General features: G+C 37.3%; 2 protein-coding genes and 1 long non-coding RNA gene across 9 annotated transcripts; 2 read left to right on the forward strand and 1 right to left on the reverse strand.

Moving 5' to 3' along the window:
• The first annotated feature begins 1444 nt into the window (after nt 1–1444).
• LOC107843408 (myb-related protein 2) lies at nt 1445–4224 on the forward strand. 4 transcript variants are annotated; one of them, XM_047398606.1, is made up of 7 exons: nt 1445–1606; nt 1691–1906; nt 2007–2083; nt 2482–2542; nt 2624–2699; nt 2808–2877; nt 3269–4224. In XM_047398606.1, exons 2-7 carry the CDS (start codon nt 1702–1704, stop codon nt 4004–4006), a joined length of 1227 nt encoding a protein of 408 aa, XP_047254562.1. In that variant the 5' UTR covers nt 1445–1606; nt 1691–1701; the 3' UTR covers nt 4007–4224. The 4 variants fall into 4 exon arrangements, with proteins under 4 accessions (XP_047254562.1, XP_016543172.2, XP_016543174.2 ...); XM_016687686.2 differs by lacking the exon at nt 1445–1606 and having other exon boundaries at nt 1702–1906; nt 2618–2699; nt 3251–4224; XM_016687688.2 differs by lacking the exon at nt 1445–1606 and having other exon boundaries at nt 1702–1906; nt 2618–2699.
• LOC124888156 lies at nt 1536–5438 on the reverse strand. The gene is made up of 2 exons (XR_007046243.1): nt 5304–5438; nt 1536–1776 (listed from the first exon to the last, which is right to left on the reverse strand). It is a non-coding gene; the product is annotated as an uncharacterized LOC124888156 (long non-coding RNA).
• LOC107843411 (putative late blight resistance protein homolog R1B-16) lies at nt 5344–16469 on the forward strand. Of its 4 annotated transcripts, none has more exons than XM_016687691.2 (4): nt 5344–5475; nt 5956–8615; nt 8699–9843; nt 16328–16469. In XM_016687691.2, exons 2-3 carry the CDS (start codon nt 5989–5991, stop codon nt 9795–9797), a joined length of 3726 nt encoding a protein of 1241 aa, XP_016543177.2. In that variant the 5' UTR covers nt 5344–5475; nt 5956–5988; the 3' UTR covers nt 9798–9843; nt 16328–16469. The 4 variants fall into 4 exon arrangements, with proteins under 4 accessions (XP_016543177.2, XP_016543175.2, XP_016543176.2 ...); XM_016687689.2 differs by having other exon boundaries at nt 5379–5518; XM_016687690.2 differs by having other exon boundaries at nt 5403–5542.
• Nucleotides 16470–16739: the final 270 nt, after the last annotated feature.

Consider the following 16739-nt stretch of genomic DNA (forward strand, 5'->3'; position numbering starts at 1 on the left):
CAAGCTCGTCTCAGATGAAAACGTATGACACAAACTGGCAGGTATACTAATGTTAATCAAATAAAGAAGCACAAAAGAATGTAAGACTACTATTATATTCTTTCAGGGTTATCATTAGACCAAAGTAAAGTTTGAGTCAAGGGGAAGGCAAATAGTAGCGTTCGAGTGATGAGTTGTCATGTTTTCCATCAGAAAACTATAAAAGCAAATAGTAATACTGTATTTCTCGTTTCAAAGGAGTCCCAATGCCTTGGAGATAGCTGTCTTATACCAATTAAAGATTAAGAAATATATAACTGTAGGTCTCTCCCTATTTTAGTTCCATCCAGGCTGAATAAGTACCAAACTTCCTGAAAGACAAAAAAGAATTTGTTCCTTATTCCATTCTTGGCCTTCAGACAAAGCCAAGGAGAGGCATCTCTTGACAATTCCTTTACCTTTTTTATCTTCTTCCTTTTCAGTTACTAAATTACTGGAAAGAGTGCTCAACATATTCCAAAAGTTAATATCACTAAATACACTGCCCAAAGCAGCAGGGACCAGGGATTTCTCCTGAACTTACTTTAAGAAATTAACATAAATTTTCTCCCTAAAACTGAAAGAAAATCTAGTACATGTCTTAAAAAATGGGGAAAAGAATGAATTGTATGTCAGAACAGGGATCCGTCAGCACATAAGAAGAAAGAACATCCATAGCAGTGAAATGGACAAACAACGAGGAAGAAGCACCGAAAACATGGATTAACTTCTGTTTACCCAAGGCAACCTATAGTCAACATAATAGAATAAAACACGTGTATAGGAAATATTCCCGCAGTTAAATTCTTTATATAGGACCCCCGCAAAGTTTGAGCGTTCTGCTGAAAAAAATTGGGACTAGTCCAGGGGGAAAATATGTATTATTTCAAAGAGAAATACATTAGATATTTTCATTTTGATATGAAATAAGAGAAGCATCTCTCAACCATTTTCATATCTCTTTCCTTTGTTCTTTATCCAATACCAAGTACTTGAAGCTCTAGTCAACAGAATCTTCTATTTGAAAGGTAAAATGGTTTTGAAGGTTTCAAGAAATTATACATCATTAGGTAGTGGATACTTTCAGTCAGCATCAGGAAAAATTCCAATATTAATTCTGCGAATATGGTTCCCAAACTATGCCAGATGAAGAATATGAGTGCACAAAAGTCGCGGGTGGATCAATTCTTTGTACCTATTGTAAGGTGTTTAAGTTTTTCAGTAACTTATAGTGCAGAGGAATATCATGCTAGGACCCACAAATATGTAAAACTGGAAGGATGAGATCGCTTTTTGAGCCGGCTGTGAAGATTCGATTGGTTCTAGCGTTCAAGTGGCCCTATTCTAGATTCTGTGCTTCACCTGGACCCCCTCCCTCTTTCTCACCCCATTTACTTATAAGAGCTCTTTGGCAACATCTTTGGTCTGTGAAATTGTACAACTAAGGACATACATAAAGGCAATAGCAAACAGTCCTCTTGAACCGAGTATCAGGAACAACATCATACTCTGGAGAATACAGAAGAATCTTGATTCACATTTAAAGGGCAAGAGTAGACCGAAAGCAAGTACAGTAGATCATTTTCAGGTGCGTTATGATTAGTTAAACTACTGATCGTGATTCCTACGTATTAAATCGTATCACGAGACTTATTTGCTAATCATCAAACAGAAGGCCAGAAGATGTACCATCATCACCACCAGGATAATAGCATGCACCCTTCAACACGAATGTCTATCCCTGAAAGGCATCTGTTCCTGCAAGGTGGAAATGGCAACGCAGATTCAGGGCTTGTCCTATCAACTGATGCTAAGCCAAGATTGAAATGGACGCCGGACCTCCATGAGAGGTTTATAGAAGCAGTTAACCAACTTGGTGGAGCAGACAGTAAGTGCACACAAATATATCAATTTCAATAAGTAACAGGAGGATGTTTTTTTTTTTTTTTTTCATGAAGATAATTAACTGCAACATTATCCTATTGCAGAAGCCACTCCAAAATCAGTTCTAAAGCTCATGGGGATCCAAGGATTAACCTTGTACCACTTAAAGAGCCATCTTCAGGTTAGTTCTTATTCGCGTTTATGGCATTACAAAATCCATGCAATGAACAAAACATTCTAAAAGGGCCATATTCAGCCTTGAAAATACTTTAGCTGTCAAGACAATAATTCCAAACAAAAGAACTGGTTGTAAGGGGGCAAAACATCTTTTAAATCAACTGCAAGAAAATTTTGAATTGTTTTATTCAAAACATTTAAGGACAATGCTGCCGCTGCCATATGTTACATTTAGATTGTGAAAGAAAACTGACCAAATCTTTGTGTCTGGAAACTGGGCTGGCAAGATTACAGACAAATATATACTTTTGTTTCATTTCCATCCAAAACACAGAAAAATGCTGCTTATATTTAACACTCTTATATTGTGCCAGAAACTAATGCTTTACAAAATGATGGCAGAAATACAGACTAAGTAAGAATCTCCATGGACAAGCAAATGCTAGTGGAGCAAATAAAGCTGGTAAGAAATCAAATAGTACTCATGAAAATAAAAATTCAGAAAATCTCTTTCATGAATTGGTAAGTTTATGAATAGTTGCAGCAGCAGGAGTAGAAAGGATATCTGAGAATAGTGCAGCATGTATAAGTAATCCAAGCATGGGACCCCAACCAAACAAGTAAGAACAAAAAACATCTAGTCCTTGATTTAAACAATTCATCTTTCTCTTTCATGTCTTGGCAAAAACTTTGACTTACACTAATATGACAAATACTTATCTATTCAGAAACATTCAAATAAGTGAAGCAATACAAATGCAAATAGAAGTGCAAAGAAGGCTTCATGAGCAGCTTGAGGTATGAAATTGCTGCAGAATTTTCTTACGTATGAGAAATGAGAGCAAAAGCCTATGCCAAAAATACTTTTAAAAGATGAGACTTCCTGTTTGATGATGTAAAATCCGGAAGCATGAGCGCACTGAAACTTGAGGAAAAAAAGCACTTTCATCTTGTAATAAGAAGACTTCACTGGGAAATTAAGTAATCAAAAACACATCTCCCCATAATAGTAGAGATAATATGTTAAACAGTTTAGTCAACAGGCCTTGTCCACGTGTTTGGTTTCAGGAATTAAAAATGTGTGTATGGTATTTTTTTCTTGTAAACCTTTAAAATTCAAGGAATATTTTCCTTGATGGCTTCTAAATGAGGCCTAATTGAACTGATATAGGTACAACGACATTTACAGTTACGGATAGAAGCTCAAGGGAAATATTTGCAGTCCGTGCTGGAGAAGGCACAAGAAACCCTTGGAAGACAAAACATGGAAACAGTCGGATTAGAGGCAGTGAAGGTTCAACTGTCAGAATTTGTATCCAAAGCATCCAATCAATGCCTGAACTCTGCATTTCCAGATATAAAAGAACTATCAGGATTTCACAGCCAACAAACACAAGCTACACAGCCAACAGATCGTTCAATCGACAGCTGCTTGACCTCTCGTGATGGCTCTTTGAGGGACAATGCAATGCATGATAACCCAATTGGATTGAGGCCTTTCGACTTTACACCATCTATGGAGTGTAAGGATATTGCAAATGACACCAGGATACAGCAGACAGAACTACGATGGTGTGACAACCTCAAGGAGAACAGACGATTATTCTCCCCAGTGAATGAGGGTAGAGAAAAAGCATTCACCAGAGAGACAAACTGCAATAACCTATCAATAAGTATAGGACTTCAAGACGAAAAACTGAATGGAAGCATGAATTACTCGGATGGAAACTTCAGCGGAACAGAGAGAGATGTTAAATTTTTTCACCAGGTAGCCAAAAGAAGTGAATCAGTGCCAGAGAGGCAGAAATCATCGCAAGAGTATAAACTGTCATACTTTGAGCCTAAACTGGATCTAAACATGCATGATGAAACTGATGCTGCTTCAAGCTGTAAGCAATTTGACTTAAATGGTTTCAGTTGGGGTTGAGGAACCTTATATAAGAAAGGGTCAACCATGAGATCAGAGGACAGGTAATTTGCTTATAACATTTTGTCTGAAATCAAGGTCTGCAAATGGGAAATTAGCCTTATGGTCTCTTTGGAAGGAATGAATGATGTATAATAATTAAAATTCTAGATCAGTTACAATATTGTAATACCATTCGATCTGCTCAGTTTATTTTCTGAACTCATATTTAACTTTCATCGATAGTTTCATGCAGAAGAGTGTATAACCTTTAATTTAGCAGTTGAATATTCCTCAACTCTAAAATTGTTGTTGTATAAAGTGCATAAGGATTCATAAGTGAATCTCTTCTTAGGAATATATCATGAATCCTGCAATCCATATGTAGCAAATACTTCCTCATATGCCATATGCTACTTAAATTATATAATCACATACAAAGTCACTTCAATTGAATGTGGGATCTCAGATATCAGAAATCAAAACAACGTCCCTGAAATACATCTAATGTAATGCATTAAGAAAATTACATAAATCCTAGTATTGGTTTTCTCAAGTGCCACCAGGCCGGACAATAATACATGAGACCTCCCGTAGATCCATGGGACTTACGCCCACATATGTCAGACTTACACGTCACTCTATACTGTGTAAAACGCCGAGCCCCCGCCTCTTAAACCATTATTGTGCTCACGCATAACAACAATTTTTTTTTTTTTTAAATAAGCAAATTTTAAAAATTTTGACCAAATAAACTCGGAGTCCTACACTTGTATTGTGCTCTCTAAACTGATTTTGTGGGTGCATACAGATATTTTAATAGTTTGTGAGATAATTAATATTCCTTAATAATGTGGACAGGTATGTATACCAAACTCCCAACCGAAACCATAAATGTTTTTATCGAAGGACAATTAATAAGAGATAAGGCCAGAATACCAACAACAACATACCAAGTCTAGTCCAACAAAGCGGATTCTCGGGATGGTAGGGTACATATAGACCTAACCTCTGCCTCATATATAACGTGTCTGTTTTTGATAGACCCTCGCTTTAACATACAGTACTAAAAACAATATATAATAACAGAACAATATTACGACAAAATACTTCTAAACAAACTACACGAAACAACATATCAACATATGTAATAGAAATCTCAATGAAAAAGAAGATTATTTTTTAACACCTTTGAAACCCAGTTGACCAAACAAAATACTCAGAGAAGACTGATTTTGTGAAGCAAAGTTTACTGAACCAAATCACATATTTCAAATGCCTCCAAACAGAGAAAGAATCTAACAGATCAGGCAAGTACCAGAGTTGACCCATATTTGACAAGTCAACGCCGAACATCATCTCCGATCGGTTTTATCGGATCACGCGCCTACACGCGCCGGCACGTGAGAGTCAGAGTGAAATTTCAGGTGGCGCGTGAAAATACATGCGATTCTTGACCAGTCGCCGCAGATGTGCTACCCGCCGGAGAAGTAATTTTGGTCGATGCATAACTAGTTGACTTGCTAGTAGTATGTAAGTTGGAAGCACTATTTCCAAGTTAATGGTTAAAAACACATCTAAAATATTTTATTTTTTGAGTTTTATGATATTTCTAGTTGAACTATTACCAACTATTTATCAAAATCCACATCGATTTTTTGAGTTTTATGATTTTTCTAGCTGAACTATTATCAACTATTTATCAAAACACATATCTCATTTTTTGAGTTTTACAGCTGAACTATTACCCAACTATTTAACAAAACATAGTGAAACTATGAACTATCAATGGTTTAATTTTCCTACATGAACACTTACTAGTTGGGGTGTGTATTGATAAATAGTTGGTAATAGTTTAGGTAAAAAATGCACACAATTGATAGTGCAATCATGAAACTCAAGCAACCGGAATGCTTTAGATATGTTTTTGACTCTTCACTCTTAGTTCTCACTGATTCATTCATTTACAGTTCAATTTCATACAAAAAGAGGGAGAGAAAGAGATGTCTTCAGAGGAGTTTCTTACTTCACAGAAAAATCATCCTGTTTCTACTTTGCAATTGATAAGTACTGAATGGGATTTAATCTTACCGGGGACTATAAAGGATCGAATTGAGTTCCTTAAAAGGGAATTTAAATTCCTTGATATTTTTCTCAGCTTGCAAAGTTTGACAAGTGAATGCAGCATGGAAGATGTTACACAGAAAGTACAAGCTCAGTTTCAAAATGATGCAGTTAACCTCACAAAGATCCAAATTTGCGAGTACCTTGATTCCGTGACTTCTCGGGTGCAAAACAACATTTGGCTGAGTAAGTTGGAAATCAGGGATAACTATCCCTTTCTCAAAATGGCATTTTCATCGAAAAAGGAAAACAGTAGTAGTAATGCTGCTTCTCCTGATTTTTTAGAGAAATTCATTGATATTGTTCTAAGGAATCTCAGTGATTTACTGAAGATTTATGCTCCTACTTCGTTGCTTTTTGTTCCTGGTCCGAAGAAACAAATGGAAGAGGTAGTAAAGGAGTTGAAGTTATTGAGAAATTTTGTCTTCTATGTTTCAAATAGATGCACAAAGCCTCAAAACCTTCGTACTTTCTTCACTCACGTTTTACTTGTGGTTGGTCATGCTGCCATGGATGCCTGGTTGTATTTTCCAGGCATTGATGGAAATAAAGACTTGGCTTCAAATGAAATGGATGTTTTGGGTTTTCTACAAATGAGGACTTGTCCAATTCAACCATTTGTCTGCGATATCTATATTGATGTCCTGCAGGCCTTAAAGTCAGAACAAACGGGATGGGATCGGAATATCCAAATTGAGTATACAGCGGATTGTGAGGTTGGCTTTGTGGAGACTCTCATACACTATTTGTCAGAGCTACCAATTATTGGTATGCACAAAGACACATGTTCTTTGAAGGATCAAAAGGCGATCCTTCAAGAGATGCTCAACCTCCTGAGAGCCAATCTCATCAGTCTACCAATTAAGGACCATAAATGTCATCTTCAAGATATTGATGCTGCAATTATTGATGCAGGACTTCTAGTTTATTCATTGTATAGCAGCATGAAGGAAAAGGAAGATATGGCTGTGGAGGAATCAAACCACGTGCCAATGCTTGATTTCTCAGGCATTGTTCAGAGTATACAGACTGTAACCTACCTCATCACTCGGAAGTCATTTCTCTCACTTTTACCTAGGATTGATGGACTAGGGTCTATAGGCATCATTCTAGACTACCTGAAGGAGTTCCTAAGCCACTATTCATATTCGCTTTCTTCCATAAAGGCCCAACTTCAGACGATTAAGAAGGAACTTGAACATTTCCAGAAACAGCATGATGGATTCCTATATTTTCCAATGCAGCTGATTGCTAAGGCATATGAGGTGGAACATATCGTTGTTAGTTGTATAAATAGAAACATTCCTGTGTGGTGCCTTGTTCGCTGGATTGGGGACATCGTGGAGGAGACTACATTACTCATGAGGGAGGCAGCGGAGATGCATGAAAAGAAAGTATCTGACTTGGCATTGCATAATACTATTGATGTTGCAAGTGTTAATACTTCACAATTTGCTAGGATTACAAGCATGAGAGAAGAGATGGTGGGCTTTCAGGAGGTGATGGACAAACTAAGCCGACAGCTACTCAGAGGATCACCAGAATTGGATGTTATCTCAATTGTTGGAATGGCCGGATTGGGTAAGACAACTCTGGCTAACAAGCTATTTCTTGATCAGTTAGTTGTCTCTCATTTTGATGTCCGTGCACAATGTTGTGTGTCTCAAGCATATACACGCAAGGACCTGTTACTTACCATTCTTCGTGGCGTTAAGAAGGATACAATTATAAGTGATAAACTACCAGAGAATGAATTAGCAGATAAGCTGCGCAGACTTCTATTGGTTCAGAGGTACCTTATCCTTGTTGATGATGTCTGGGAAACTAATGCTTGGGATGATCTAAAGCCATGCTTCTATGATGCCAATAATGGAAGTAGGATTATCCTGACAACTCGGCTTAGTGATGTTGCTTTCCATGCTAAACTCATCAGTGATCCTCATTTTCTTCGATTGTTTACTCTAGAAGAAAGTTGGATGTTATTGAAGAATAGGGTGTTCAGTAAAAGAAGTTGTCCCCTTGTCTTAGAAGATGTTGGCCAAAAGATAGCACAAAAGTGTGGAGGACTTCCTCTTTCAGTTGTTCTGATAGCAGGTATCCTCGAAACAATGGAGAAGGAAAAACACTCTTGGGAGCAAGTAGCGTCAAATTTAGGTCCACATATCCATGCTAAGTCGGAGGATATAATAGATCTTAGTTACCAAAATTTACCGTATCATTTGAAACCTTGTTTTTTATATTTTGGAGTTTTTTTGGAGGATGAAGAGATAAAAGTTTCCAAGTTAACATGGCTGTGGACAGCAGAAGGTTTGGTAAAACCTCATGCGGAAAAGCTTCCAGAGGATATAGCAGAATATTACTTAGAGAATCTTATTGGAAGAAACCTCGTGATGGTTTCCAAGAAGAGTTCAGATGGCAAGATCAAGGCATGTCGCATTCATGACTTGTTGCTTGATTATTGCAGACTGAAAGCCAAGATGGAGAACTTTCTACAATGGATAAAAGGGTAACAGAAACTACTAGTTAATTTTTCATGAATAAATCTCTCTCTTATACTTGTTCTTATAATACCAATTTCTCTACTGACAGGAAAAATATTGCGGATCCATCTTCTTTCGCCCGTCAGAAGCATAAAATGTCACGACGCTTATGCCTTTACTTTGAAGGTGATAATTTGGTGGAATGGAGTTCAATTTGTTTGGCTGTACAGTCTTTTCACTTGATGAAGAGTAGACATATTGCATCATCTTCGATAGGTTGCACATCATTCACTTTTAACAACTTCAAGTTTCTGAGGGTGTTAGATATGGAATTCACTATAATTGATTCTTTCCCAGAAGCGTTAACCTGTTTGAGATATGCTGCTGTTAGGATTGCTGAAGACTCTTCATTATCATTCTCATCCAATCTTTGGAACCTTGAAACCTTGATTGTTAAAGGAATTGGAGGACGGGTATCATTACCAGACACACTTTGGAAGATGGTCAAGCTGCGCCATCTACATATATACAGCCGTGCTATGTTCACTAAACCCAATGTTCAAATGTTCGTTGAAAGTTCCCCAAAAATGGATGTTTTGAGAACTCTTGCATCAGCATGGTTTTCTTGTGTGGAGGACGCAGATAACATCTTGGCAAATACACCAAATCTGCAGAAACTGAGATGTGAAGTTCTGAGATGTGACGGCTTCTTCCCTGCTTTTAACAATCTTACCAAGCTTGAAGTGCTTAAGTTTTCTTGTGGTCCTGCTTATACCTGGTCCACCGAGCTGAAGTTGCCTCCAAATCTCAAGAAATTAACGCTATCCAGTGGTCGCATATTTAGTCTTAATCAAGTTGCAACCCTTCCCAGACTTGCGGTACTCAAACTGTTACAAGTCATTACTAAATCCGACGTATGGGAAGTGACCCGTGAGCAGTTCCCTCAAATCAAATTCTTGAAACTGCAAGATCCTGATATTTCGAAATGGAATGTTGCAGATGATGCTTTTCCGTGCCTTGAACACTTAGTATTGAGAAAATGTCAATATCTTGAGGAGATTCCCTCTTCCTTTGCGGATATGGCTACTCTAAAGTCTATTAAGGTGCTGGAATGCAATGACTCACTTGTGGAATCAGCCAAGGATATCCAGGAAACACAAGTTGAAGAAATGCAAAATTCTGGTTTCAAGCTCTTTATCCAGAAATAGACTAACCATACCTTGACCTCAAACGCCAATTCGACTTGGTTATTAGGTACGTATCCTGTTGAGCCACTGCAACTGAAGTTAAACGTGTCATATATGCACTAGCTTATGGAGTTTTTCCCCCCCTCCCTTGACATCTCATATGTAGCTTTAAAACACGTTCTTAGCAGTCATTTATACTATGAACTAAGAAACTGATTATTTCAGCGTTACCTATATTAAAGTTGGAACAAAAATGCCTTTTTGTCAATCCAATTAGGAAGCTTAAATTGCTGATATAACTGTTGCGTGCTAATGGTAGAGCACGAATAAAGAATACTAGTATACGTGGCCAGCTAGAGGGTCAATGTTACACTAATTAGCTAATTTGAATTGGAAATTGTCATGTCAACAATTAGCTAATTAGAATTGGAAATTGCCATGTCAGCAAATTCTGTTATAACTGACAGTTAGTTAAACTAGCCACTGTTCATTACTGTTACATTGAGATATTGTTCAAGAAAGGTAGTTGAGCTGATAGTTAGTTGAGAATTAGAGGGAGTGAGTCAATTCTACAATTGTATATAAACTAGTGAAGTGTACAAGAGTTCTAGAATAATACAATTCATTGCTTCCTTCTCTAAAATCTCTCCTCTTCTTATTCTCTTCTTCTCTGTTCTTAATTAATGGTGCTGTTCTGCAATAGCTTATTCCAAATCCTTGAATCGTCAGTGATTCAAGCTATTTGGGTAACATTGGTATCAAAGCTTTTCGTTCCTTGGAACAATGACGAAAAGTAATATGGGAAATGATGGAGCAACCAGTAGTGAAATGGGTGAACTAAGGGAGATGATGCAAAAAGTTTTAACAGAGGTGGGAATTCTGGCAGGTGAAGTGTCAACTCTCAAGGGATTGGATCAAGCAGTAATGGAAATTAGGGAGAAATTGGCCTCAACAATTGAAAATCAAAGGGGTAAATCTCCTGAAATTGTTCGAGAAAGGGAAGGCTTAAATGATATACCTAGGCAGTTTGATGAAAGGTCACAAAGGGAGAAAAGTACAGGCAGTTACAACAATCATCATTTTCAATTCTCAAAGTGGTCAAGGTTGGATTTCTTGAAGTTTTCAGGAGAGGATTTGAGGTCATGGTTGTTCAAGGTGGATCAATTTTTTAATATGGAAAATGTTCCCATGGATGAGAGGGTAAATGTTGCATCCGTGCAATTTGAGGATGAAGTTGTCCAGTGGCACTTAGCTTTCATGAAGTATAGGCAGTACTTACATCCTCCAATGTGGAGTGAGTATGCTATGGCCTTAGTTGAAAGATTTGGGTCAGACTATGATGATCCCATGGAAGAAATAAATAAGGTGAGGCAAACAGGATCCGTAAAAGATTATCAGGCTATTTTTGAAAGACATCTAACTAGAGTCAACCTGTCAGAGGAAAATGCAATCAGCTATTATCTTAGAGGGTTAAAGAATGAGTTGAATATGGCAGTAAAGATAGCAAATCCAAGGACCTTATTTCAAGTCTACAAATCATCAAGGATGCAAGAGGCATAGTTGAAGGCTATGAAGCAACCTGTTCAGTATTCTGTTCAGAATTTCAGTCACAATAGGAGGTATGATCAAAGGTTTCAAAGTAAACCTCCCTTATTACCTACTCCTACTAGCAATGCAGTTGCACTAACATCTAAAGGGGTCAGTAGAAAAATTTTGAGTCCTGAAGAAATGAATGAGAAGAGGTCTAAAGGGTTATGTTATTTCTATAATGAGAAGTATGTATTTGGTCACAAGTGCACAAACTTGAAACAATTGTATTTGATAAAGGTAGTAGAGCATGAAGAAGTAGAAAGTGAACATGAAGAAAGAACCAACAAATGATAATGAAGAACGGCTAGAATTGATTAGGCCCTTAGAGCATATGGAAATCTCTGTTCATACCCTTAATGTGTCATTAGGATTCAGGACCTTAAGAGTAATTGGTTACCATTCAATGAAATCTCTCCATATTTTAGTGGACATAGATAGTTCACATAATTTCATTAATCCTGGGGTGGTGAAGGAGCTAGGATGCCAAGCGACATCTAATCCTCCTCAAGCAGTGACTGCAGCTAATGGTAATGACATGCAAGTGAGTAAAATGTGTAGACTCTCTTGGCTATTACAAGGGGTGGAGTTTTCAATAGAATTTCTGCTCTTACCATTAGGGTCTTGTGGAGTGGTCTTAGGGGTGCAATGGCTATTAACTCTTGGAGATATCAAGATGGATTTCAGGGATCTGACAATGGAGTTTTGGTACAAAGGGAGAAAACATATTCTCAAAGGAGTAAGCAGACAAATCAAAACCACAAGAGGTGGAAAGTTAGCCAAGATATCAGGTATTAACTCTCAATTGTGCATGATTCAAGTTGTGCCTTCAATGACTAGTAAAGATCAATGGAATTCAGTTGATGCTAAGGAAAGCCTTGAGGGTGATCCTAGATTGATGAGTCTCTTACACAAGCATAAGACCTTGTTTGAAGAACCCCAACACTTGCCTCCATCTAGGGGAATCTTTGATCATAGAATAGTGTTGTACAATAATACTGAACCTATAAACAAGAGGCCTTACAAATATCCTTCTGTCAAGAAGGACATTATTAAGGGATTAGTTCAGCAGATATTGGATCAAGGGGTAATGCAACCTAGTTGTAGTCCATTTGTAGCTCCAGTAGTATTGGTTGGCAAGAAAGATGGTACATGGAGATTATGTGTTGATTATAGAGACTTGAACAAACAAACTGTCAAGAAAAAGTTCCAATTCCAGTTGTTGAAGACTTGTTGGATGAGCTTGGGGGTTCTGTAATTTTTTCTAAGATTGACCTTAGATCTGGTTATCACCAGTTAAGGATGGCAATTGATGATATACCTAAAACAGCTTTCAGAACTCATTCTGGGCATTTTGGATATGTGGTTATGCCTTTTGGGCTATCAAATGCACCTACTTTATTTCAGGGCTTGATGAATGTTGTATTCAAGGAATTTCTTAGGAAATATTTCCTTGTATTCTTTGATGACATATTAATATAAAACAAAAGTATAGATGAGCATCTAGAGCACTTGAGTTCTGTTTTTGAGGTTATGCAACATCACCAGTTGTTTGCTAAGCACTTCAAATGCTTTTTTGGAGTCAAGAGGATTGAGTATCTAGGGCATTTCATCACTCAAGAGAGAGTGTCTACAAATTCTCTGAAGATTGCTGTTGTAAGAGATTGGCCAACTCCAACAACTATTAAATAGTTGAAAGGTTTTCTTGGATTAGATGGGTATTATAGAAGGTTTATTCAGGGATTTGGGACTATGCCAAGACTTTTGAATGATCTCCTGAAGAAGGATACGTTCCAGTGGAATGATGAAACTTCTATGGCACTTACACAACTTAAGGATGCATTGACAAAAACACCTGTATTAGCTCTACCTGACATAACTAAGTTGTTCGTAGTGGAAACTAATGCTAGTGGAGTAGGGATTAGGGCCGTACTAATGTAAGAAGGTCACCTCATTGTATTTTTTAGTAAAGTCCTTTCACCTAAACATGCAGCCTTATCAGTGTATGACAAAGAACTACTTGCTATTGTACATGCTGTAACCAAGTGGTCATATTATCTCTTAAATCAGAAGTTTGTCATTAGAACAAATCAAAAGGATTTGAATTATCTATTGGAGCAGAAACTACATACTAATTCACAATTGTTGTGGCTCACAAAACTCATGTCCTTTGACTATGTCATTGAATATAAAAAGAGGGTGGAAAACAAGGTGGCTGATGCCTTGTCTAGGGTGCAGGGTGCTGAATTAATGACTTTAGTGCTCTCTAATACTAGTTCTGATCTTCTACAAACTATAGCAGCCAGCTGGGAAGGTGATCTGCTTTGCAGCTTCTCATTACAGAACTCATGGCTAATCCAAATTTTCATAAACAATTTACTTGGCATCATAATCAACTCAGAAGGAAAAGAAAGTTGGTCGAGGGCAATGTACCTCAACTTCGACATGATATTATTTTCTTTTGGCATTCATCTGCTCAAAGGGGACATTCAGGTGTAGAAGCTACTCTTAAGAGACTGTTAACTCTTTTCTACTGAAAGGGTATTAGAGATGACGTAAAGTTTTTTGTCCAGTGAAGTGATACTTATCAGAAGAATAAGGCTGATTTAGCTGCTTACCCTGGCCTACTACAACCATTGCCCATTCCTGAGGTAGTTTGGTCCTAAATCAGCTTAGATTTTATTGATGGTCTACCTAAATCCAAAGGATATGAAGTCATTCTAGTAGTTGTGGATAGACTCAGTAAATATGCTCATTTTTTTACCTCTGAAGCACCCTTATACTGCTCAGTCCGTAGCTGAGGTATTCATGGATACAGTGGTTAAGTTACATGGATTACCTGACGCCATAACTAGTGACAGGGGTGTTGTTTTCCTCAATAATTTTTGGCAAAAATTATTCAACCTACAAGGAGTTCAGTTGCATACTTCCTCAGCTTATCACCCTTAGTTCGATGGTCAAACTGAAGTGCTGAATAAAAGCTTAGAAACTTACTTGAGATGTTCTTGTAGTGAGGAACCTCATACTTGGTTCTCTTTCCTAGCTATGGCTGAATACTGGTACAATACTTATTTCCATAGTGCTATTCAAACGACTCCCTATGAGGCACTTTATGGAAGGCCACCTCCATTACATTTACCTTATTTACCTGGTGAATCAACTTCTACAGAGATGGATGCTACCTTGCTTATCAAAGAGATGAAGTTGGACCTATTAAAACACCACTTGAGGAGGGCTCAATTGAGAATGAAACAACAGGCAGATTTGCTAGAAGTGATAGGGTTTTTGAGGTTAGTGACTGGGTGTATTTCAAGATTCATCCCTATAAACAAACTACTGTTTTTGGACATTCTTTCCATAAGTTAGCTGCCAAGTACTATAGGCCATTTCAAATTCTGAAAAAGGTGGGATCAGTGGCTTACACTCTTACTTTTCCTGATACTATTAAGATCCATCCTACTGTCCACGTGTCCTTATTAAAAAAGTGTTTTGCATTGCCTACTCAAATTTCACTACCCCCTATCCTTGACATTGCTCATCCTCTTTGTCCCAACCCTGAAAGTATTCTTCAGAAGAGAATGGTCAAGAAAGGTGGAAAAGTTGTGGCACAAGTTCTAGTCAAATGGGAAGGCTTACCTGCTGATGATGCTACCTGGGAGTTCTATGAGGCCTTGAAAGTCAGATTTCCTCATTTTGATCCTTAAGGACAAGGATCTCTTTTGGGGAGGGAGTATTGTTACACTAATTAGCTAATTAGAATTGAAAATTGCAATGTCAACAATTAGCTAATTAGAATTGGAAATTGCCATGTCAGCAAATTCTGTTATAACTGACAGTTAGTAAAACTAATCACTGTTCATTACTGTTACATTGAGATATTGTTCAAGAAAGGTAGTTGAGCTGATAGTTAGTTGAGAATTAGAGGGAGTGAGTCAATTCTCCAATTGTATATAAACTAGTGAAGTGTACAAGAGTTCTAGAATAATACAATTCATTGCTTCCTTCTCTAAAATCCCTCCTCTTCTTATTCTTTTCTTCTATGTTCTTAATTAATGGTGCTGTTCTGCAATAGCTTATTCCAAATCCTTGAATCGTCAGTGATTCAAGCTATTTGGGTCACAGTCAAGCCATTAAAGCAAGGTTTTGGGGCCCAATTTTTTTTATTTGGTATTCGGTACTTGTAGGATTTTCCGATTAATTCAATTTTGAAACACGCAAGACCGATTAAAGAGGAAAACGCTCCCTGCAAGATTTTTTTCATTCCGAGGCTCAAGCCCAAGACCTTTAGTTAAGGGAGGATGAGGTCTAATTTTTACCTATAATAGATCTATAGGTTAAGCTTTCTTTTAAAAAAGAGTAAAGCATCTAGTACCCCGAACTATGATCAAATTTGTTACGATACACTCCAACTTCACAAGGGTCCTATTACTTTCCTGAACTCAACGTGACCTCTTTTTAGCTGACGTGACCTCTTTGACTAAGTCCCATTTTTATGTAATAAAGATGTCATGTCAGCACAAAAATTTAACAAAAATACGCAAAAATTAAGTTCATGGAGTAATAGGACCTATGTGAAGTTGGAGTGTATCGTAGTAACTTTGGCCATAGTTTGAGGGGATATTGAATGCTTTATCTCTTTAAAAAAAATATTGAGCAGAAAAAATAAGGTGTTCTGTTAAAGTTGGCTTTAAGCCAGAGCCACCCCAGCTAGTATAATTGGCAAACCAGAATCGTTGGTGTTATTTATTAAATTCAACTGGAGCACTAATGGTGAGAACCTGAATGTTAATGTTACATCTTCACTTCACCTAAATTCCTGAATCTATGTTAGATGATACTTCATATCAAAGTTGCTGCTAACTGTTTGGCTTACTGTGAAGTTAACCTTTTGTGAATGCTTACATTTTTTAATCCAAACAATCACTTATAAGTTTCCATCTTCTAATTTCTTTTTTGATTTACAGATTTAAGGGGTTTTATTAGCTGAAGCAGTTTGGAAAATCACAAGTCAAAAGACCTTATGTTTGTATAATATGTATGTCGTAATACTAAACAACTGTTGTATTGCTATTTTGACAAAGTATTTATGTATGACTTCTTGTATTATATGCTCTGTTAGTTTAGTGTTTTTCTGTCACGCCCAAAATAATCCCTATGCGTGACTGACTCCCGTTAACACCACTTGTCGGGAGAACCAATTTTCTATACATTCACAATATCTACAAACACTGAGATAAAGATATGTGCAACTTCAAGTGTATTAAACGCAAAGTAATCATCCACCCGGTTATCATAATACGATTTATGAAAACAATAATACTTAGATAATAACTCTCTAGCCTCAAATCCCACCCCAAAATGATGGAGCATCTAAAC

This window comes from Capsicum annuum, chromosome 10, assembly GCF_002878395.1.
Source record: "Capsicum annuum cultivar UCD-10X-F1 chromosome 10, UCD10Xv1.1, whole genome shotgun sequence".
NCBI lineage: Eukaryota > Viridiplantae > Streptophyta > Magnoliopsida > Solanales > Solanaceae > Capsicum > Capsicum annuum.

What these genes read in the sequence shown, in the direction of transcription:
- LOC107843411 (XM_047398605.1), top strand. An exon ending in TTTCTACAATGGATAAAAGG is followed by an intron (nt 8,616 to 8,698) that starts GTAACAGAAACT and finishes CTCTACTGACAG; the next exon opens with GAAAAATATTGCGGATCCAT.
- LOC107843408 (XM_016687686.2), top strand. Translation starts at nt 1,702, where the DNA reads ATGTACCATCATCACCACCAGGATAATAGCATGCACCCTTCAACACGA. An exon ending in TAGTGGAGCAAATAAAGCTG is followed by an intron (nt 2,543 to 2,617) that starts GTAAGAAATCAA and finishes GTTTATGAATAG; the next exon opens with TTGCAGCAGCAGGAGTAGAA. An exon ending in GGCTTCATGAGCAGCTTGAG is followed by an intron (nt 2,878 to 3,250) that starts GTATGAAATTGC and finishes GAACTGATATAG; the next exon opens with GTACAACGACATTTACAGTT.